This window comes from Siphateles boraxobius, unplaced genomic scaffold (assembly GCF_051911475.1).
Source record: "Siphateles boraxobius isolate OS27281-9 unplaced genomic scaffold, OSU_SipBor_1 76, whole genome shotgun sequence".
NCBI classification, from domain to species: domain Eukaryota; kingdom Metazoa; phylum Chordata; class Actinopteri; order Cypriniformes; family Leuciscidae; genus Siphateles; species Siphateles boraxobius.
The window spans coordinates 913734-937500 of record NW_027509204.1 but is presented as its reverse complement, the minus strand read 5'-3'; the positions used below and the strand labels follow the sequence as shown (position 1 = coordinate 937500).

At 44.7% G+C, this 23767-nt stretch overlaps 1 protein-coding gene across 9 annotated transcripts in view; it reads left to right on the top strand.

The window, feature by feature from the left end:
• The window catches only part of iqsec1a (IQ motif and Sec7 domain ArfGEF 1a), a 137902-nt gene that overhangs the window by 94947 nt on the left and 19188 nt on the right, over nucleotides 1-23767 (top strand). For 5 of the 9 annotated variants that reach the window (XM_077217729.1, XM_077217738.1, XM_077217732.1 and 2 more), the window contains 11 exons: nucleotides 4875-5154; nucleotides 5332-6488; nucleotides 14691-14852; nucleotides 15019-15141; nucleotides 15340-15506; nucleotides 15989-16128; nucleotides 16272-16301; nucleotides 18354-18479; nucleotides 18586-18685; nucleotides 19009-19170; nucleotides 19684-19863. In XM_077217729.1, coding sequence (XP_077073844.1) covers nucleotides 4875-5154; nucleotides 5332-6488; nucleotides 14691-14852; nucleotides 15019-15141; nucleotides 15340-15506; nucleotides 15989-16128; nucleotides 16272-16301; nucleotides 18354-18479; nucleotides 18586-18685; nucleotides 19009-19170; nucleotides 19684-19863 — 2627 coding nt within the window. Of the gene's footprint in view, nucleotides 1-1466; nucleotides 1769-4269; nucleotides 4400-4874; nucleotides 5155-5331; nucleotides 6489-14690; nucleotides 14853-15018; nucleotides 15142-15339; nucleotides 15507-15988; nucleotides 16129-16271; nucleotides 16302-18353; nucleotides 18480-18585; nucleotides 18686-19008; nucleotides 19171-19683; nucleotides 19864-23767 lie in introns of those variants that run through there. The other 4 variants (XM_077217736.1, XM_077217731.1, XM_077217737.1 and 1 more) reach the window with 4 other exon arrangements.

Below are 23767 nucleotides of genomic sequence, written 5' to 3'. Positions count from 1 at the left end.
TAGTCGACTAATGGTCAGTCAACTTTTAGGGGGCAGCCATATTGCGCAAAAAAGTATTCTCGTCGTTTCATAAAATTAAGGTTGAACAACTGTATTCACATGGACTATTTTAACAGTGTCTTTACTACCTTTCTGGCCTTGAAAGTGTCAATGACATTGCTGTCTATGGAGGGATCTGAAAGCTCTTAGATTTCATCAAAAATATCTTAATTTGTTTTCTGAAGGTGAACGAAGGTCTTATGGGTTTGGAACGACATGAGGGTGAATAATTAATGACAGAATTTTCATTTTTGGGTTAACTATCCCTTTAAAATATGATACAAATAATGGTCATAGAGTTTCTCCAGCTAATTTTGATACAGATGATAAGAAACTACTTTGAGAAAATGGGACCTGTCCCGTAATCTCGACACAGATCGCTCAGATGAGTTTGAAGTCAGGGAATCATGAGCACTGTCTGCATTCCCACTGTGTGCATTTGAGCTCATCTGTGCAACTCTGTCACGTGTGTCACCAAACATCGAAGCAGCTCTCGTTGAAAATGAACAGCATCGGGTTGCTCTGTCGCAGCAATTGCTGACAGAAGCGACACAAGTTGGTCAACGAATGACAGGGTCTGTGGTAATTTGTGTAATTTAAAACAGCTAAATTATCAACTAAATTTACCTTAATAATATTATCCTTTCCATGTTACGGTCATCTCTAAATACGACAGAAATCATCATTTCACCCTCACTGATCTGACACTGATCTACACTGAGTGCTGGCATGTGTGTGTGAACACTCGGTAGACTCGCACCCGCGCGAGAGGAACGTGGCAGTGTTTGCCAGGACAGATGGTGCGTGAGATTCATCTCTAGAGATATTATGCAAGAACTGTGAATTTCACCATGACTGCATGTACTGTACGTGTGGACATGTATGTAAGTGTGTATTTGTGGACGTGGCACTAGTCCTGCTGTCTCGGCCACTGAAATCTTCACTCTGTTGTCCTTTCATAATATGCTGACATACATCATAATTAGGAATAAAAAATCCTGTACCATACTTGTATTGACATGGGTTGTATGAGGTATTGAAAAGGGGAGTCTGATAGCCAGCATTGACACCACCACTACTTACTTATGCTATTCTTATGACTTGGCTACCAGTATGTTTATGGAAGCCATTTATTTCGCTTGGTACCATTCTGTTAAACTGATCAACAAAATATTAAATTAAAGATGTGAAAAAGGCTTGTAATCAAAGATGGTTGTAACTTATGGCTAAGGACGACAGACGGTATATGTAAGGATGAAGTACCACTAGTGTGTCTTTTGATTGGTTAGAACAGCCTAATGCCAGTACTTCACAATAGCTGTGCACACAGTCCACTGTATGTCACTTGATTGCATAAAAAGGTGTGTTTAGTTTACATTCGAGGTCCGCCTCTGTCTGTATACTGATGTTTGTACAGGGCTGCATGTGACTGCGGGCATGACAGCACTTCAAACCTGGACGAGGAAGTTGTTTAAGGAAGCTTCTTTTCTACATGATTTGAACAATCGATTAGCATGCAAGCGAGTTTGTGGCTCTATGTCAAGCGTGATGTGCTGGTTTGTAAATGATTGGTTTCATCAGTGCAGACTTTGGCTCTGTTTGGGAAACTGAGCTGACCTTTGAACTTGTGGCTCATAATGGCAGATAAGCTGAAGAAACTGGACTTCTTTGGCAGGAGATCTTTCTTTGGACGACATTCACATCGAAAAACTGCAGAGAGTAAGAGTTAGTGAGTAATGTTCATGTAAATATGGAAGATATATGCTCTAAAATCATGTAAATATCCTGTAGGACACTCAGTGTAAACAGCTCTGCTGTTACTTTTGCTGGATAGATGTGCTTCAATATTTAATAGAATTTGAACGAATCCGTTCTGGTTAGGCCAGAAAATGTAATTTTACCATAAATGTTTGTTTCAGTTGTTCTCTGGGATACTTGAAGATTTTCAAACAAGTCTGCTATTAGATGGATGTTTTAATTGATCCATTTATATAATCTTACTTTTAACCCCTCAGTTGTTGGATATTGATATGATTTTTTAGACATTTCCACCATAAAACTACTTGTACCTGTGCAAACTCGCCAACACAATGCTAAGTTGTTGCTAGGTTTCCTTTTTGGTGGCTAGAGGATTCTGGGAGGTTATTAAGTAGTTGCTTACTGGACCAAATGCAAATAGACCCAAGCCAGAATATCGCTGTGATATTTTGGTTTGTCCATTACTCAATTTAAGCCTATTGTTTTGTCTGATTGCTTTGAGAAGTTACACAGCTCTCATTCACAAGCTGCATGATTTGTGTTGTGACCCAGGTCTCTGGGACAAACAGTGCAGGACCAAGTGTGAGCAATTATAACAATGATGCATTCCTTAACAATTCCTTAGTCTTGGAAATCAGGCCATATGTGCTGTTCAAACGTTAACAGAGCGGAAATCAAGACTTATTATTAATAAGTAATCAGCAATAATCTCATAAGTGTTGAATATGAACAAAGCGAATGTGATGTTTTATAGCATGTTCATGCTCTTAAAAATATCTGTAGTGACTAGCAAACCATCAGACACACTGCATCTTATTCTACAAATGAGGAAGGGCACTTGAATTCTTATGATCATTGAAGCATTAAACATGATTTTTCTAACTACCTCCTAATATTGATGGAATAGTTGCATGGCGCCACAGATTGATCTACAGCTGTGACATCACTGGAGCTGCATAAAAAAGGGGATGTTTGCACAGAACGGCTCCTGCTTTACACTGCGCTGCTTTTACATTGTTTACTATGTTAACGCTAGAGGGATGTTTCTGGTTTAAACCAAAACAGGTTTGGTGTGAATGGCCTCTGGGATAGGTTCAGCATGAGAATGCAATCACAGAAGTACAGGACTGTACATTAACTTTTTTTGCACATAGCACTGGTGCTACAGAGGTCGAAAGTTTTGTAGCACAGGCCAAACAGTTGTAATGGAGTTCATCACTTTCAGAGGCATTGATGTTCCATAAAGTGCACAAAAAATACAAACCATCACAAAAATTGTTTTTAGGAAAACGTTTTATTTATTTGCTAAAAATGGAAGAGTGCAGAATCATAGCACCTCTTAAACCCCAACATTACACATCAAAGTAGAGCAGATCTGTGGGCAGACACCACTAAATAAAAACTCTTGTTTGCAAACTAGCACTAACCTATCCCATGACACTCCTCTACGAGACTGTCAACATTTGCATCTTTTCTTGAGTTTAGTGCACAGTGTGTGTGTCACAGTTCTAGCATGTCTGCTGGCACTCTTTTGTATTTGGTCTCCTGGCCCTTTTAGAAGAGGTCATTTATTTAGCCACCGCCAAATTTTGGATTGAGTTCCTCCATCGGGCAGCATCTGCGCTGATACGGATGAAGTCCTCGGCACTGGAGATATGAGGCTGCTGCGGGGAGTGTTCCTCATTCTTCATTCGAACCCTCGCTCACACTGAGTGGAAGAGATTGGCATCACAAGCAGTATTTGAGCTTGCAGCTACAAAACAAGAGCTGTTGGTCAGCATTGAAAGTTAATCACGTAAAATCCTTTTTCCACTCGGGGTTATATCTATAAATCTTCCTTTTTGTTTCTCCCTTACTTTGATTTAGTAGAATTGCTTCTGTCGATTCTTCATCATGGGCTCGTTTGGGGTTTTCGTGGATCACTTGAAAATAGCGCTTAATTTTTGCATCAACTAGCAACTACGTAGAAATTATGGGTGCTTTACTTAGGAATTGTGGGAAATGGAGTTGGACAAAATTACTCAATGCAGCTGGGACATGAGTTATAATCACACAATAGACTACAACTACCAAGTATAATAGCAGTAGCCCATCAATCTCACACGCAAACAAGCACAACGATCACTTTTACAATCACGTTATTAAGCGGCTGTGTTATGAACATGCAGAACTGCATCACACGCGTGCTACAGTGGTACATTTATTAATCGCACAGACCAATCTGTTCATAGCATGTGCGACATATATGTCGCACTGTACAGCCCTGCAGAAATATATTTTGCATATTTTTATATCTCAGCTGGTACTAGAAATGGTACACTTGGTTTAACTTGAAGATCTTGAGTGCATCTTTAGAGAGCACAGAACAGTGTTTGCCAAGCCTATTCCTGGAGCCACACCAACAGCACACATTTTCCATATCTCCCTTATTTGACCCATCAGGTCTTTAAGACTCTTCTAATGAGCTGATGAGTTCAGTCAGGTGTGACTGATCAGGAAGAGTTTGAAAATGTGTACAGTTGTGTGCCTCTAGGAACAGGTTTGGGAAGCACTGATATGAGAATGACTGTACACTTGGATGGATTCATCAACATTAGAAAGGGTAAGAAAAAAGGGTACACATTGTTTTGATGGTCCACTTTAGACATGCTACTAACTTTAAGTAGCTTTGCAACTACATGTCAACTAACTCTCATTAGAGTATTAGTAGACTGTTCGGTTCGGGTTAGCTTTTAGGGTTCGGGTTTGTAGAATAAGTTGACAGTATTAGTACTTGCAAAGTCAGTATAATGTCTAATGGAGCATCAAAATAAAGTGTTAGCAGATATTAAGCAGACAGTCTACTAATACTCTAAGGACTGCTATTCACATGTAGTTGCAAAGTTAGTAGAATGTCTTAAGTGCACTATCGAAATAAAGTGTTACCAGAATGTTTTTTTTTTTTTTTTGCATAAATAAGCACATGCTCTGAAGCCAGCAGAAAGTTTGCATGAGAACCTTGCAAAGCTTGTTAGTTATTGAAACCCATTTTACCATGTCAATGTGTATTACATGTCTTGCTTTCCTTTCTTGTCTAGTGTGGAGGGGAATATTCAAAACAGTGAGCCTGGCCCTTCCTTGGACACCAGCATAGGGTATGGCTGTGGCCCTGTCCCCCACAGTTCTTCCTTGAGTCCTGACCAGTTTGAGGGCTCAGTGTACAGCCACAGCATCCAGCCAGGCCCACAGCGCCCTCAGCGACCCAAACTACAACACTCTCAGTCCATCCTCCGCAAGCAGGCAGAGGAGGAGGCCATCAAACGCTCACACTCCCTCTCTGAAAGCTATGAGCTCTCCACAGACCTGCAGGACAAGAAGGTACAGTGTCATGGCTAATTAGTACTGGACCAGATATACTGCATTTTGTAGTTTCCGCTGAGTATCAGTAATGTTGTGTTTCGAACTGGCCTCATCTTGTTTAACTCTAAACACTATTGTTTATGTGTGTTGTACCCCCTAATTAACCCTAATCACTTTATTTCCTGGTTTTCACAGGTGGAAATGCTTGAGCGGAAATACGGGGGCCGTTTCATAACCAGCCATGCTGCACGCACCATCCAGACAGCTTTCCGCCGATACCAAATGAACAAGAACTTTGAACGCCTCCGGAGTTGTATGTCGGAGAACCGCATGTCCCGCAGGATTCTTTTGTCCAACATGAGGATGCAGTTTTCCTTTGAAGGAGCCGAGAAAGTCCACGGCTCTGTTTTTGAGGGGAAGCAAATGTCTCTCCTGGAGGATGCCAGCCAAGTAGGAGCCATGGCACAAGCCGGAGAGATGGTTCCTGTTATACTGGAGGCCCCAGAACCTCAAAACGATTTAACAGATACGATCACAGAGCTAGAGGACACTTTTTCAAGGCAAGTAAAGTCATTGGCGGAGTCAATTGACGATGCATTGAACTGCCGTAGTCTACGCAAAGAGGAGATCCAGCCTGAACAAGCAGTTTGTGTGCGCCAGGAAGATGAGCTCCCTCAGCCTGAGGAGCAGCACAAGCTGGAGGAGATCTGTGACGTGACACTCTTCATCGATGAAGAGGAGCTCACTCCACCGGTCCGGCCTCATCCGCCCTCCAGCACCCAGTCTGAGCCGCCTGGCGGCTCCTCGCAGGAGTACTGGTCCATGGGGGCCAAGGAGGACAAGGTAGACAGGGTCACTAGCTACAGGAGCCCTCCGTCCCTCGAATGCCAGGGGCCGCAGCTCTGTATGGACTTACCCCTGTTGACCATTGAGCCTCCCAGTGACAGCACAGCAGATACAAGCCATGGCTTGGGCCAGCCACAAAATAACCATGAACGAACCGTAGCAGGACCACAGGCCAGTCCCAAAAACATCTCACAGGGACTACCTCCCAGAGTTCCCTTGCTTTCTCAAGACGAAGAGCCCCTTAGACACCGGCAGGTGGAGAGCCACCTTCCCACCAACGGCAACCGGCAGAGCAAGACAGAATCAGACTTTTCAGATGGAGACAATGACAGTCTCAACAGCAATTCCAACTCCATTGACACAATAAACTCAGAGTCCTCATCTCGAGATAATCTCAGCAAGCAGACCTACCACAAAGACACACGCAACAGCTGGGACTCTCCGGCGTTCAGCAGCGACCTCATGCGCAAAAGGCAATACCGCATTGGCCTCAACCTCTTCAATAAGTATGTATTTCAATGACACAATATTTACACAAAATACACATTTCATCACCAGAAGAACTGGTATGAATGGAACCTCTGGTTTGAGGTGCATATTATTTCTGTGTGAATGGGCTTAATTCTGTCCTTGTAATAATAATAATATATATATATATATATATCAGTCATTATTTATACAGAATAGCGCTTTTTACAATACAAAGCAGCGATAACAGGACAATAATGGAACAAAGATTGTTTTGGCTGTACAGCATGCAGACGATTCTTATGCAGACGATACACAGCTGTACCTGCCGTTGAAAGCTGGTGATTCAATTCAACCTTTGTTGGAATGCATTGGGGACATTAAGAAATGGTTAGCGCTTAACTTTCTCCAAATTAATGAGGACAAAACGGAAACTATTGTTTTTGGTTCCCCAAAATTGAGGAGCAGTACTATTATGGAGCTAAGCAATTATTTTCCTTCTGTTTCCTCCCAGGTTAGGAACCTTGGCGTCATCATGGACTCAGAATTGTGCTTAACTAAACAAATAAATTCTGTTGTTAGGAATCGTTTTTATCAATTGCGGATTATCTCAAATATTAAACCGTTTCTGTCAGCACAAGACTTGGAGAAGGTTATTCATGCTTTTATTACCTCACGCTTAGATTATTGTAATTCTTTGTATCTGGGTCTTCCGCAGTCATCACTTGCTCGACTCCAGTTGGTACAAAATGCAGCTGCAAGGCTGCTGACCGGGACAAAGAAATTTGATCATGTCACCCCAATTTTAGCGTCCCTTCATTGGCTCCCGATCCGTTTTAGAATTCAGTTTAAAATTTTGTTGTTTGTTTTTAAAGCTCTTAATAATCATGCTCCATTTTATATTACTGATCTTCTTACTCCTCTACCACCATCCAGATTAAGATCTGCAGACAAGGCTCTATTATCAATTCCCTGCTCCCGTTTAAAAACTAAGGGAGACAGAGCTTTCTCAGTTGCCGCCCCCCGTCTATGGAATCAATTGCCTCTGGACATCCGCCTTGCACCTTCCAATTGTACTTTTAAATTAAAATTGAAAACATATCTCTATTGCCTGGCGTTTGATACTTGATATCCTGTCTCAATGTTTTGTTTTTGTTTGGTTTTATGCTTCTGTGTTTTTATTTATTTATTTTACTTTACTTTGTTCAGAACTTTGGATAGCTTCGCTATGGTTAAATGTGCTTTATAAATAAAATTTACTTACTTACTTACTTACAGCAGATCTAGAAGAGAGTCACTGTCCAGCTCAAGTAAGTTTTTAATTGATTAATTTCTGTTGTAAAAATCATTGGTTAATAATGATTAGAGGCCATTAATTTAGAGGCCATGTACACAACACTGTTGTCAACTGAAAACAGAAAACTTTTAATGCGTTCTGGACATACATTAAGCTATACGTAAACTTTGAAATAGATTTCAAAGTGCAAGTTTTTGAATGAGTTTTGAAAACGATACCATTATCATCTCTGTGTAAACTTCAAAAACGCAAATCTGTGAAAACAGTGACGGCGCGCACATGCATACTACATGTTTCATCTATAGGCATGCGCGTATGAATGCGTATGTCTCTGCAAAGTGACATGGCCAATTACTTGTCTGGCTTGCATAATACAGTGTTTTTAGTTTAGTCGTTTCCGCGGATCCGTGTGAACGAGAAATATTGTCATAATGTTGACATCTGTACAGAGGAAAAAACATGGGAAAATACATTCAGCTTTGGGTACAAGGGAGTATTCCAGAAAACGTCTATGGTTACGTATGTAACCCTCGTTCCCTGAGTAGGGAACAGAGACGTTACGTCGGATGACGACGAATGGGGTTTCGCTTAGAAAGCCTATCAACTTCGAGTATTACAAAACGAGCCAATGGCAAAGAAATGCCATGGGTATGCGGAATTTGCATGGCGTCACTCCGCCCCACCTCGTGGGTATAAAAGGAGGAAGCCGGCAACATGCAGATATGTTTCTTCGCTGAGGAGCCAAGACTGAGCTCAGGCGATCCCCGCGGTACAGCGGAGAGTGGCAGGCAGACGTAACGTCTCCGTTCCCTACTCAGGGAACGAGGGTTACATACGTAACCATAGACGTTCCCTTTCGTTGTCACTCCGAGTTACGTCGGGGGGGGGGGGGGGGGGGGGGGACTTAGAGAATACACATATGACCCGAAGGAACATATGGAGAACACTGGGGTATCCAGCCGCAGGTGGAATATTTCAACCCCAGGGGTGGCAAGGTGGCTTGCCAAGGGAAAGACACATGCTCAGAGAGGCTTACAGTGGAAATACACATGTGGGGGTCGCTCAGGGGCGGGGACCATGCACACGGGAGGCACCTAGCCGACGCGCAGGCAATAAACACTGGCGCCAATGTCAGGAGTGCTGGAGGAACTCAGGGCTTTCGGGAAAGCTCACCTGAGGAGAATATCGCACGTATCCAGTCCATGGAGTGGAATGGCGAGCAAGCGAAGACACCTGAGCGGGTCCAGTACTAACTGGTTGAAGCTAGTACATGAGAGGACACTGGCTCCACTCGGAGATTGTAGAATCTGGCGAATGTGTTAGGTGTCGCCCAGTCTGCAGCTCTGCAGATGTCTGTTAGCGAGGCGCCATGCGCTAGAGCCCAAGAGGACGCCACACTCAGGGCGGAGTGGGCAGTCACACCAAGGGGGCACGGTCGACTTTGCTGCTGGTATGCCAAAGCAATTGCGTCCACTATCCAGTGAGACAACCTTTGCTTGGAGAGAGCCTTTCCCTTCAGCTTCCCACCATAACAGACAAAGAGCTGGTCTGAGGTCCTGAAACACTGCGTCCTGTCTACATAGGCGCGGAGAGCGCGTACTGGACAGAGCAGTGCTAAGGCTGGGTCTGCCTCCTCCAGGGGCAGCGCTTGCACCTGGTCCCGGAAGGGAGTGGTAGGAACCTTGGGCACATATCCAGGCCGGGGTCTCAGGATCACGTGAGAGTAAGCCGGCCCGAATTCCAGGCACGCTTCGTCAACGGAGAATGCGTGCAGGTCCCCTTGATGGAGGCCAGTGCAACCAGGAGCGCTGTCTTCATAGACAGGAATTTAAGCTCAACTGATTGCAGGGGCTCAAATGGAGCACTCTTCAGGGCAGTTAGAACCACTGAGAGGTCCCAAGAGGGAACGAGAGGAGGGCGAGGCGGATTTAGTCTCCTCGCTCCTCTCAGGAACCTGATGACCAGGTCGTGCTTCCCCACCGACTTACCTTTGATGAGGTCATGGTGTGCGGCAATAGCGGCAACATAGACCTTCAGGTTGGAGGGAGACAGCCTTCGCTCCAGCCCCTGTTGAAGGAAGGTAAGCACAACGCTGATCGAGCATCTCCGGGGGTCTTCTCGGTGAGAAGAGCACCAGCTGACGAAGAGGTTCCACTTCAACGCATAGACGTGTCTCTTGGACGACGTCCTAGCGGAAGTGATGGTAGCCACCACCGCTGGTGGTAGGGTACTCAAACCTGCCTCGTCCCATCGAGGAGCCACACGTGGAGGTTCCAGAGATCGGGACGAGGGTGCCATAGGGTGCCCCGTCCCTGAGAAAGAAGGTTCTTCCTCAGAGGGATCGGCCAGGGAGGTGCTGTCGGGAGGAGTACTAGTTCGGGGAACCAGGTCCGGTTGGGCCAGTAAGGGGCAACCAGGATGACCTGCTCCTCGTCCTCCCTGACCTTGAGCAAGGTCTGCGCAAGAAGGCTCACTGGGGGAAACGCATACTTGCGGCCCTGCGGCCAGCTGTGCGCCAGAGCATCCGTGCCGAGCGTGCCCTCGGTCAGGGAATAAAACTGGGCGCAATGTGTCGAATCGTGGGAGGCAAACAGATCTATTTGTGCGTCCCCAAACTGGTCCCAAATCAGCTGGACCGACTGGGGATGGAGTCGCCATTCTCCAGGGAGTGGCTGAAGCCGTGAGAGCTCGTCGGCTGCACAGTTCAGCGCTCCGGGAATGAAAATGGCTCGAAGCGACCTCAGATGCCTCTGACTCCATAGGAGGAGGTAGCGGAAGAGTTGTGACATACGGCGGAAGCGTAGACCACCTTGATGGTTGATGTACGCTACAGTGGCGGTATTGTCTGAACGGACTAGTACGTGTTGAACCCTGAGCAATGTCCGGAAGCGGAGCAGGGCAAGGCGTACTGCCAACAACTCGAGGCAATTGACATGCCATAGCCGCTGGGGTCCGAAGCACTAGGTCCCTGTGTTCGCAAACCTGATCTCGAGAGTGAGCTTGGATCAGCCAGTCGTCGATATAACTCAGGATGCGAACCCCGTGTTCCCGCAGGGGAACAAGGGCAGCCTCGACGACCTTCGTGAAGATGCGAGGAGACAGGGCTAGCCCGAAAGGGAGAACTGCGTACTGGTATGCCTGCCCCTCGAAAGCAAACCGAAGGAACGGTCTGTGTCGAGGAAGGATGGAGACATGAAAGTAGGCGTCCTTCAGGTCGATCGCTGCAAACCAATCCTTGGGCCGTATGCAATCGAAAACACGTTTGGCAGTGAGCATCTTGAACGGCATCCTGTGAAGGGAGCGGTTCAGCACACGCAAGTCCAGGATTGGCCGTAACCCACCGGGTTTCTTGGGGGACAATGAAGTAGGGGCTGTAGAAGCCGGACCTCATCTCGGCTGGAGGGACAGTCTCGATTGCACCCTTCGCCAGCAGGGTGGCAATCTCTGCTCTCATGATGGGGGCATTGCCACCGACCAAAGTGGAGCGAACTCCCCTGAAGCGGGGAGGAGACCGTGCGAACTGAATCGCATAGCCGAGCCTGATGGTCCGCGCGACCCAGCGGGACAGACGGGGAAGCTCTAGCCAGGCTCCCAGGAACTGAACCAGCGGGATCATGCGAACCACAGGCGTCCCCCCGGAGGGGCAGCGAAGCGGAGTAACTGGCCCAGACGTGGACGGCATAGCGGCCCGATGTGGGGGCACAGCTGGCAACCGCGCCCTGGCAGAGGGGGCCAGGGGAGGACCAGGCTGGTCTTCCCGCGGGGGCCTGCTCTGCCAGGGGTCTGGCGACAGAGGGGGACAGGGGCGAAGCGGTCCGTGGACGGCACGCCGTGTCAACCGCCTCTGGGACAGAGGGGGGCGAGGAGAGCACGGCTTGTGGGCGGCGCTCTGTGTCGCCCGAGAACTCTGTGAGCTCAGGGAAGAGGGGATTGTTTCTGTTTTTAACCACATTAGGGTGCTGCCCACCCGTGGGTGAGCAGCGGGGAGTGGAGAACAAAAGATTCTCCCCCGGCCCTCCACCGGGGGAAGGAGTGGACCTGCTACCACCTCCTGAGAAACAATCATCATCCCTGAGCAGCCCGTCTCAGGAGCGCCGCTTGGCCCGGCGTTTAGTGGGGGGCGGGGCAGGAGAGGGCTGTGGCGCCTTCTTGCGGCATTCCTCCGCGACCGGCCCCGGGTGGAGGCTGCTGCGTGGTCCGGGCGGGAGGGGCGGGAGCCGCAGGAGGGCGCCCTCGGCGGGAAACAGGTCGAGGCGTCTGCCCGGCCGGCTGGGTGGAGGCAGAAGCGGGCCGGCGGGGCAGAATGTGTCTGATGGCCTCGGTCTGTTTCTGGGCAGTTGAAAACTGTTGGGCAAAATCTTCAACCGCACCGCCGAAGAGGCCGGCCTGGGACAAGGGGGCGTTAGGCAGACGGGTCCGCTCCGAGTCCCGCATGTCGGCCAGGTTCAGCCACAGATGTCTCTCCTGGACCACAGCTGTGGACATCACCAAACCCAGGGAGCGCGCGGTAACCTTCGTCGCCCGGAGAGCAAGGTCGGTCGTGGCGCGCAGCTCATCAAAGAGCCCTGGGTCTGTCCTACCCTCGTGCATGTCTCTGAGCATCTGGGCCTGGTAGACCTGCAGAGTGGCCATAGCATGCAGTGAAGCAGCTGCCTGTCCCGCCGCTCTGTAAGACTTCGCCACCAGGGTCGACGAAAATCTACAGGCCTTGGATGGGTGCTTAGGCTCGCCCCGAGAAGAAGCACTCTGAGGACATAGTTGCATGGCAACAGAGCGTTCAACCGGGGGAAGCCCAGTGTACCCACGGGCAGCTGCCTCATCGAGGGGAGGAAAGGCGGATGAGACCAGCGAGCGGTCCCGAGAAGACAGGGGGGTCTTCCAGGACTTCGAGATCTCATCATGCACATCCGGGAAGAAAGGTATCGAGGTTTGCAGAGGACGAGGTCGGCGGCCTTACCCAAAAAACAATCGTCCAGCCGCGAGCGCTCGGGACAGGGTGGAGGCCTCCACTCAAGTCCGATGCTCGCGGCTGCCCGGGAAAGCATGGCCGTCATCTCCGGATCAGACTCGAGCACAGCCGTATGCACACCGGAAGGTGGCAGCTGCGACAAGCCCTCACTTCCAGAAGACTCAAACCCACCTAGTGATGCTGCAACAGACATGGCATCTTCCTCTGTAGCTTCAACTGAAACACGCGGGCCAGCAGAGGGTAGACCCGGGGGAATCAGCAGTTTGCTAGCGGTCACCGTCATTGAAGAGGGAGGCTGGGGTCGCGGACACATAGTCGGCGCCTTGTTCCAGACCGTAACCCTCAGGTCACCCTGGCCACCAGCCGCAGAGCGGGGGGTGGATGAGGGGACTCTCACTCTTGCTAGTTCACGGAGTCTCGACCGTAATGACACGATGGTCATGTTCCCACAGAGAGAACATGAGTCATCCGCGAGCGCTGCTCTAGCATGATCAATGTCCAAACATACTATGCATCGCTCGTGCCCATTAGAGTCCGATACCAATCTGCCGCAACCAGAAGTACACGGGCGAGACATCTTTAAAAAGACGTGCCACGTGTAAGCTCTTTTAGTGAGAGAAAACTCAAGTGTTGAAGCACCCGGGGAGAAACGCACCGACTGGCAGACCACTGCAACAGATCAGCAGGAAGCACGTTCTCGCCGTAGATCGCCGTCACACCAACACTCAAGGTACTCGTTTGTGAAGCTGACAATTCAGAGATGGCTTGTGGAGAGAAGAATACACTTGGCTCCGAAGCGAAAACATATCTGCATGTTGCCGGCTTCCTCCTTTTATACCTACGAGGTGGGGCGGAGTTACGCCATGCAAATTCCGCAGACCCATGGCATTTCTTTGCCATTGGCTCGTTTTGTAATACTTGAAGTTGATAGGCTTTCTAAGCGAAACCCCATTCGTCGTCATCCGACGTAACTCGGAGTGACAACGAAAGGGAACAGGTTATGTCACATACCGGGGTATGTTTATGGGTAAATAAGTGAATATCCTGAAAGTTACCTTCATCTTTGGAACCGAAAGCTGAGGTTATGTAAGTAAACATTGACACTTATTCTCTGAATATGTGGGCGAGACAGATTGTGCACAATGTGTAATTTATTCTTATCTCGCACATTGTGGATCTACCTTCAAACATTTGTTTTTTGCAACAGGATGTTTTCTATGCCATATACAGGGTTTTTCAATCTTTTAGATGCCAAAGACCCTCAAGTATGATCCTCCTTGTGTGAGGGAACCCCATTCTAAAATTTAAAAGGCGTCTATATAGTTTTGTGTAAAAGGCCCAATTTACATTTTGAAGATGTATATTTTTTTGTCTAAAATATTATTTGGAAATATTTTTGATTCTATCAAATTACATTATCATGTTTATTTTTCTACTTGTTATAGTACATATATGTACTATATGTATAGTACTGCTATATGTATTATTTATTATTTATTTACTATTGTAATCTATTTTTTATTTAAGAACTTGTTGGAGCCCCCTGGGTCGTCGGACCTCAGACTAAAAACCCCAGCTATAATGTGTTTCTATGATAAAAATACATATGTGATATATCTTACCTTTCAAGCAATGTGGAACTAAACCTAAAAATAAATAATCTTTGCAAGCGCAGACTGTGTAATGTGTATTAACATGCACGAGTCAAAGATCAAAATACTATTTATTAAACAAGAATAATACGCAGACAACATGTAACTGTTCTTACAAAAGAAAAAAACGTATTTTTTCCCCGGTTCTCAGGAGGATATTATTCTGCTAGTTTTCACTCAAAGAGCTCTTCCATACCTTTTATAGCTCTTCTTTTCAAATAATGTTTTTCACTGCCTTTCTGTCTCCTCCTGCATGTCCAGTACCGGCTCGGATGCGGTTCAGAAGGATAAGAGTTAACTTGAGCTGTTCCTCTGCTTTCAGAAAGCCAGAGAAGGGAGTGCAGTACCTGACGGAGAGGGGCTTCATCCCTGACACTCCCGTGGGAGTCGCACACTTTCTCCTGCAGAGGAAAGGCTTGAGTCGACAGATGATTGGGGAGTTCCTTGGGAACCGGCAGAAACAGTTCAATAGAGATGTTTTAGAGTAAGTATTTGCAGTTTTTTCATACTACTATATACCTATTGTGTTATTAGATAAATGTCGTTTTTCATTTTATAACTGAAAAAACTTGTCGTGCAAAATGCCACTTGCTGTAGGCACAGGTTTGTGTAGATGTGGCATGTGAAGGGTGTGTGTGTGTGTGTTGCAGCTGTGTGGTGGACGAGCTGGATTTCTCAGGGATGGAGCTGGACGAAGCTTTGAGGAAATTCCAGGCTCAGATCCGTGTTCAGGGAGAAGCACAGAAGGTGGAGCGGCTGATCGAGGCTTACAGGTGCTGTCGCGTCACCAGACACGCCACACTCAAACATGCAGTTTTATCTCTGACTTAATTCTGAAGTAAATTAGAAACAACAAATAAACAAGGTAAAAAAGATAATCAAGCAGCCAAAGATGCTTCAGCACTGATTGTAGAAAGATGATGCTCATTGCATTTAGAGATGAACGATGTGTGTTGTGTGTGTGTGTTTAGCCAGCGCTACTGCATCTGTAACGCTGATGTGGTCCGTCAGTTCAGAAACCCTGACACCATCTTCATCCTGGCGTTCGCCATCATCCTCCTCAACACTGACATGTACAGCCCCAACGTCAAGCTGGAGCGCAAGATGAAGCTCGAGGACTTCGTCAAGAATCTGCGAGGTTTGGATGGAAACTCACTGTTGCTTTCACTCTATTCAACTTGTACAATTAGGTTCATTAGTTAATGTATTAACTAACATGAACTAACAATGAGCAATACATTTGTTACTGTATTAGTTAATCTTTGTTCATGTTAGTTAATAAAAATTCAAATTTTGAATAAAAATTGTTTGTTCATGTTAGTTCACAGTGCATTAACTAATTTGAAGAAATACAACCTTTGATTTTAATGACGTATTAGTAAATGCTGAAATTAATATCAACTAAGATTAATAAATGCTGAAGAAGTAATGAACCTTATGTATGAACACTAATGAACATTATTGTAAAGTGTTATGATTAAACAAGCTGACGTTCACAGGCGTAAATCAGATCCGTCGAGGATGAGCTCACTTGGACTTGATACATGGTCAAATATAGACATGAAATGCCAGTTTAGTAGCTGTAGTGTGTGTTATAGCCTTGTATGTGTGTGTTGAAAGGGGTTGATGATGGACAGGACATCCCTCGGGAGATGCTGGTTGGGATTTACGAGCGGATCCAGAAGAAGGAGCTCAAAACTAATGATGACCATGTGTCTCAGGTGCAGAAGGTGGAGAAGCTCATCGTGGGCAAGAAGCAAGTAAGAGACATTTTTCCAGACACTGACCATGTACTTTATGAAGATAATGAGAGTCTGTCCGTCGTAGTTTAAGAGCTCTTATCATTTCTTAAAAATGAAAACAGTGAATTGCATGATTCACCCATTTATCTCTTGCTTTACAGATTGGATCGCATCACCAAGGCCTCGGATGTGTAAGTATACTTCATGATGTGTGTGGCAGAGAGAGAGAGAGAGAGAGAGAGAGAGAGAGAGAGAGAGAGAGAGAGAGAGAGAGAGAGAGAGAGAGAGAGAGAGAGAGAGAGAGAGAGATTGTTTTTGTGATTTATGAGGACAGGAATTCATATAATGACGGGTTTTACAACGTGAACGTGATTTATGATGACATTTCTGTGTCCTCGTATTTCAAATGGCCTTAAAAACATAAAAATATACTAAACAGTGTTTTATTAAAAATGTAAAAATGCATAAAGTTTTGTGTGATGGGTAAATTTAGGGGTCGGGTTAGTGTGTGTGTGTGTGTGTGTGTGTGTGTGTGTGTGCAGGGCTGGACTGGTAATCTGGCATACCGGGCAAATGCCCGGGGGGCCGACGTGCTTTTTGGGCCGATACATCTCATATTTTTATTTTTATTTATTTTTTACGGCCCATAAAACTCGTACATCGGCAGCCCATTCGTTTTGTTTTGTTTAATTGACGGCGCTGGGTTAGTGCCGATGTAATGCATTGGTCAAAAAAAAAATTCATATATTTTATGCAATGACAGACCGGCCCATGAAACACGTAGATCAGCGGCCCATTGGTTGTTTTCTTGATTGACACTGGGCTGGCTCAATCACATCTTGAAACAAATCCCCATTTGTGTTTTGAGTGAGCGTGCAGTGTCAAGTGTACTGTGTATCTGTCTATAGTCTGAGAGATGGAGAAGAAACGCAAGGAATGTGCAGAGAAATAGCGTGAAAAATAGATATAGGCCCTTCAAGCAGACGCTGTAAAATGTGTCAAAGTATATGTGTTTTCTGCAGCAGCAGGACCTTCATCAGCTCCAGTGGCTGATGAGGAGGATAGTGAGGAGGATCAGGAGAGAGATGAGAAAGTGTAGAGTCTGTGGTAAGCAGAACTACTTTTTAAAACACTTTGGCTATGAGTGTAGGAACCCATTACCTAGTTACGCATTATTTCCACATCTGTATTGTTGACGATTACAGCAATTTACTAGAAGTTTAATGAGACGCGTTTGTATCCATGTTTTCCGCCAAAATAAAAGCTTGATGCAGTTTCCGTCAAAATAAAAGATCATGTGCTTATCTCTTTCAAGTTTATAAATTAGTACTAAACTAATTATGAAAGTTTTCTTTATTTTTCAGTGCATTTGTTTTACAATATATGGCTATTAGGCTACTGTCTTGAGATTAATTATAACTATTATTATGTAGTAGTGTAATATAGTAAATATAGTTTTATACTAAAAGAGTTTTTTTTTTTCTGTGTTTAATTTGCACACTAAAAATGGGTTGGACCTTTTAATTTTTAACATTCAAAGTGCACCAGATTGATGAATTTAACATTAAAATGCACACAATTTTCTTAGGGGGGGGGCATGCCCCCAAACCCCCCTAGAGGGACAGAGGTCCACCCACCACAGTTTTACCAAAGATCCTGTGGGAAACACTGGTATTGCTATGCCAGTGCAGCTTATAGCTTGTTTTTTGATGCATCGCTGCGGAGTATAGTTCAATTGTATTAATAAATTACAATTTTGTACTTATTTCATCTGTTAACTCTCACTCGTTCCTACTCACTCATTACATGCCATTAGTCGTTTTAATGAAAAGTAGTTGAACATATTCAAGGGCGTGCAAAGATGGGTGGTGTTTATGATCATATGTAGTGGGCCAGTCTGTGCCAAAATGCCAGGCCCGATTTTCTGTCCCAGTCCAGCCCTGTGTGTGTGTGTGTGTGTGTGTGTGTGTGTGTGTGTGTGTGTGTGTGTGTGTGTGTGTGTGTGTGTGTGTGTGTGTGTGTGTGTGTGTGTGTGTGTGTGTGTGTGTGTGTGTGTGTGTGAAATTAGCTATATGGTGGGGAGTAGCCAAAAGTCCTCATGAAAAGAATGGCTTAATAAACATACTTAATGTCTTTCTAAAAATGCAAAAACACATTTTGTCTATGGGTTGCATTTACAGTAAGAGGATAGAGTATAAAAACACATAGCCACGAGTGTAACGGCATGTGTGTGTGTATGTCAGGTGTTGTCTCAGGCGCACCGCAGGCTCGTGTGCTACTGCAGACTGTTCGAGGTCCCAGATCCAAACCGGTTGCAGAAACTCGGCCAGCATCAGCGGGAGATCTTCCTCTTTAATGACCTGCTGGTGGTGAGAGCACGCAAACACACACAACACATCACAGCATACTTTCTGATATCTACAGATATCAGCAAACGTGACTCTGATCATTGTGATTGTTGCTTCTCTGTGACAGGTTACCAAGATCTTCCAAAAGAAGAAAAATTCAGTGACATATAGTTTCAGGCAATCTTTCTCTTTGTACGGGATGCAAGTGATGCTCTTTGAAAACCAGTGTAAGAAATATATACACAATCAGAAATGAATATGTAACAAAAACTTTCTTTAGTGTCATTTAAAAATGAAGGAATCAGGAATTCACCAGCAATAATCATGTAACTATACAAATAAATCACAGATAGATAGAGTCTACCTAAAGTTCCAGCATGAACACTGTATGGAATGCAGTTATGTAGCTTAATTCAGTGATTTTATTGACATTTTTGTTTTTGACTAAATATAAAAGAATGATATTTTATTTCTTCATTTCATGGCACTCTCAGTCCTTTACATGAATTTTTCTGAAGTAAAATGACGTTTATTTTCTCATTTTTCTCAGTCTATCCGAACGGTATCCGGCTGACTTCAGTCATTCCAGGTGCGGACTTCAAAGTCCTGATCAATTTCAATGCTCCCAACCCTCAGGACCGCAAGAAATTCCTCAGCGACCTGCGAGAGTCCATCGCTGAAGTCCAGGAAATGGAAAAGTACCGGATAGAGTGTAAACAGACCTTTATTCTTCCTGATCCTCATCTTTTCCAGACCCGGTTGTGAGCGGCCCATGCAGATCTCAGACATCACTGAGCATCATGAGACAGTGAACAGATGCAGAATTAGAGTTAGGATTAAAGAGAGCAGAAACTGAGAAAAGGACTCTTTCAGAAATCTTCATAGTTAACATAAGACTTCTGCTTTTGTTTTAAAGTATCATATTAAATGTCATTTGCATGTTTACCTGTCAGAGTCTGGGCCACTTTCACATGTGAATATCAATCAGATGAACGTCAATGTTGTTTTTACATTCATCCTAATTTCTCGCTTGGCTTCGGTTCAAATATTTGATTGCATATTAACTTCGCTGTTGTCGGCTTCATTTCTGATGGACATACCAGGGTAATTTTGTTTTTTTGCTATAGTATGTTATGGTAAGAGTAGTATGAGGTATGATGCTCTAGTTTGTTCGAGTGGTAGTGTGTGCTATATGAATGAACTGTGTGTGTTTGGATGTGCGCAGCGGAGCTGGAGAAGCAGAAAGGGGTGGTCAGGCCCAGTATGTCTCAGAGCATGTCTGGCCTGAAGAAAGAGACGGGGAACGGCAGCATGGGCCGCACTAGCCTGGACGACTCCTACGCAATGGGAGAGGGACTTAAGAGGAGTGCACTCAGCAGCTCCTTACGGGATCTCTCTGAAGCAGGTGAGCTCACTGTCTGGTGGACACTGGAGACACTGGACAGGGGATACACAAATAATGGCACCCTTGAAAATATGAAAATTTGTTTTTGCAATTTCTCAGTCTTTCATTTAAAATATTCACAAAAAAATCTTTGAATTAAAGTCAAATAGTTGAAAGAAACAAATAAAACATTAAGGGCCCTATTTTAACAGTCTAAGCGCATGGTCTAAAGCGCATGGCTCAAGTCTGAATCCACTTTTGCTAGTTTTATCAGTACAGAGGTAAAGGGAAGGAGGCCTTCACAAGGGAGATAGTAGTGACACTTCAGGAGTGCGTTGTCGTCGTGTCCAGGCGCAGGTCCTTCATCAGATCCGGATACGGCCTGGATCCGGCAGACTGCGGTAAACCTCGGGATAAACAGAGAGACTAATATTAGTGTAGATGCCATTTTTCTTATGATGTACAAGTACATCAGGATTTATGGGAAGTGTTCCCGGTTCCGGCTGATCTAAACTATGCAGCCTAACATTGAATTATAGAAGTCTATAATGTGTTATGTGTATGCTAGGCCAAAGAGATGTGTTTTTAGTCTAGCTTTGAACTGACAGACTGTGTCTGCTTCCCGGACAATGTTAGGAAGATTGTTCCAAAGTTTTGGTGCTAAATAGGAAAAGGATCTACCGCCAGCAGTTGATTTAGATATTCTAGGTATTATCAACTGGCCGAAACTTTGAGATCGCAATAGATGTGAAGGACTATAATGCGTTAAGAGCTCGCTCAAGTACTGGGGAGCTGAACCATTTAGTGCTTTGTAAATAATCAGCAATATTTAAAAATGTATACAATGTTTAATAGGGAGCCAATGCAGTGTTGACAGAACCGGGCTAATATGGTCATACTTTCTGGTTCTTGTAAGAACTCTAGCGGCTGGGGACATATAATTTTATATTTAACAATATTATTACAAAATTATTTTCCTGTTATCTCTGTAAAGCTGCTTTGAAACAATCTGTATTGTAAAAAGCTCTATATAAATAAAGGTTACTTGACGAATTTTGGACCAGCTGTAGTTTGTTTATTAAGCGTGCAGGGCAACCACCCATAATAGCATTACAATAATCTAGCATTGAGGTCCACTTCCGCATAGTTCATGCTTATGAACTAATTATTCCGCATTTTTCATTGTGAGCATATGACATAATTTAGAAATTTTTTTAAGATGGAAAAATGCGATTTTAAAAGCCGGGTTCGTCACTTATTGGAGTCCCCTGGAAACATTTCCATTGTGGTCTGTGCTATTTGCAGTGCGTTTCTGTATGTGGTTGTGTTGTGAACTTTTGCAGCGTGTTTCTGTATTTGGTTGTGTTGTGAGTACTTGGAGCACACATGTGTTGTGAAACTTATTAAGATGTTTTCTTAATTTGCAAGTGTTTTTTTTCTATTTGCATGTGTTTTCTTCGGTTGCAGCGCGTTGAGCTCTCTCGGCCACCATAGGAGGTTAAGCTAAAATGTAATATTTTCCCATATTAATATATTATAAATAATATTTTGAGTGTCACTGGTAAAATTAGATGAGTGCAGTATGACTAGTCCTAAAGGGTTTGCAGTTTGTTTTCACCGAGCCAAGAATGTTGGTGTGCAAAAGTTCAGCCGTGGTGTGAATGTGTCCATAGGAATCCACTGTTTGTACTGTAGATCTGTTTTCACTACTAATGTTTGTGTCAGAGCTCTTGGGGGTCTGAAGAAGGTTGAGCAAGGTTCATTCACAATCCTGCTACACCCATCTATTATTAAAATAATATTCTGGGTTCAAAACAAATTACGCTCAATTGATTGCCACAAAAAGAAAAGGAAAAAAATCAGTTTGAAGTTCACTTATAAAAGAAATTCATTATGTAGGTTTTTAAAGCTGAAGTGTGTAAGTTTATAAAAAACGCTTACGCTATTTCTTCTGTTAGAAACTGGTATTATTTGAGCTGTAAAGTTGTTTAAATCACCAGTTTTACAGTCATTTTTGGGTTTAAGGTTTATGGTGTATAGCAGTGGTGCTCAATCCTGTTCCTGGAGATCTCCGTCCCTGCACAGTTCAGCTCCTGCCCTGATCTATCTATCCCTCTCCCTCACTCCCTCTCTCACTCTCTCACTCACACTCTCACACACACACACACACCTGTCTGTAAAGAAGTGCTCCTGCAGGTCATGAGCTGGTTCAGGTGTGTGTGATCAGGGCTGGAGCTGAACTCTGCAGGGAGGGAGATCTCCAGGAACAGGATTGGATACCCCTGTTGTATCCACATTATTCCTGCGCCCCATGACGCTTTGAGTGAATTATGGGTGTAACTTCCGCTAACCTGTAAACAATCAGAGAAAGACTAGCTCTGGACGCAATAATATATATTTTTTGAACCGTGTACAATGACATTACATTATTCTACTCTACCTTTTCCTATTTAGCACCAAAACTTTGGAACAATCTTCCTAACATTGTCCGGGAAGCAGACACAGTCTGTCAGTTCAAAGCTAGACTAAAAACACATCTCTTTGACCTAGCATTCACATAACACTCTATAGACTTCTATAATTCAATATTAGGCTGCTTAGATTAGGTCAGCCGGAACTGGGAACACTTCCCTTAAATCCTGATGTACTCGTTACATCATAAGAAGAATGGCGTCTACGCTAATTTTAGTGTCTTTGTTTATCCCGAGGTTTTCCCGCAGCCTGCTGGATCCAGGCCGTATCCGGATCTGACGAAGGACTATCGCCTGGACCTGATGACAATGCAGTGCTGAAGTGCCAACTAGCCTCTCCCTATGGAGGATCCCTATACCACTCTACAGATAAAGCGTTGTGGAATTTTTCGGTTCGCGTACCTACCCAAAGTGATAAGATAAAATAAAATTCTGCATCAAAATTTATAGACAAGACAAGTAGTTTGTTTAGGCATGGTGTGTAAGGAATTACAAACCTGCGCACATATATTCAAACGCACATAACTATAGAATCAATTCTTAATGCGCATGTGAACGCCATCAGCGTCTACCACAGGTTCACGTTTAAAGTCTGTTTAGAGAGAACGGTGTCGTCTTAGCGGCCCCTAATTTAATAACAAATGATCATTTAGACGGAAGTGAATCAATCAAAACTAACTTTAGCTGGAAAAAACATTTTTCAAGAACCACTATAAAACCAAACCAATCTCTGTTACCTTAAATTATATCTTTATCTCTGTAAAGCTGCTTTGAAACAATCTACATTGTTAAAAGCGCTATATAAATGAGGATGACTTGACTTGACCTTCAACCATTGAACATTAAAAGCACATTTAATAGTGTAAAAACATCAACAAGGTACTTTAAACAGACCATGAATAACGTCTCAGGTTACGTATGTAACCCTGGTTCCCTGATAGGGAACGAGACGCTGCGTTTGAGACGCGGTGGGAACGCTCTGCGTGATTACGTCGTGAAGCACGTGTAAAATCAGTCCAATGGAAGCCCGCTACGACATAGGTGACGTCATAGACCAGGAAACTATAAAGCAACCCTGAAATCAGACCGCGATAGCTTCTGAAAAACCTGAAGCAAGTCGATCAGGGCATGCAGGAAGTATGGCAGGCAAACGCAGCGTCTCGTTCCCTATCAGGGAACCAGGGTTACATACGTAACCTGAGACGTTCCCTTTCAAGGGAACTCGAGCTGCGTTTGAGACGCGGTGGGAACCCTATACCCACTACGCCATAATGACAAATGCCCGTTCTGTGTGAGGTCCTGCGCACACTAAGAAGCAAGCAACCTCGCCCCAGGAGTGGAGAGGTCAAGGTCATAAAACCTGACAAATGTGACCAGTCACGGAAACTAGGGACACAAGTCGGTTCTGGGGCATTTTGAGTTATTCATAGATTCTGAGAGTGTAATATCCAAGC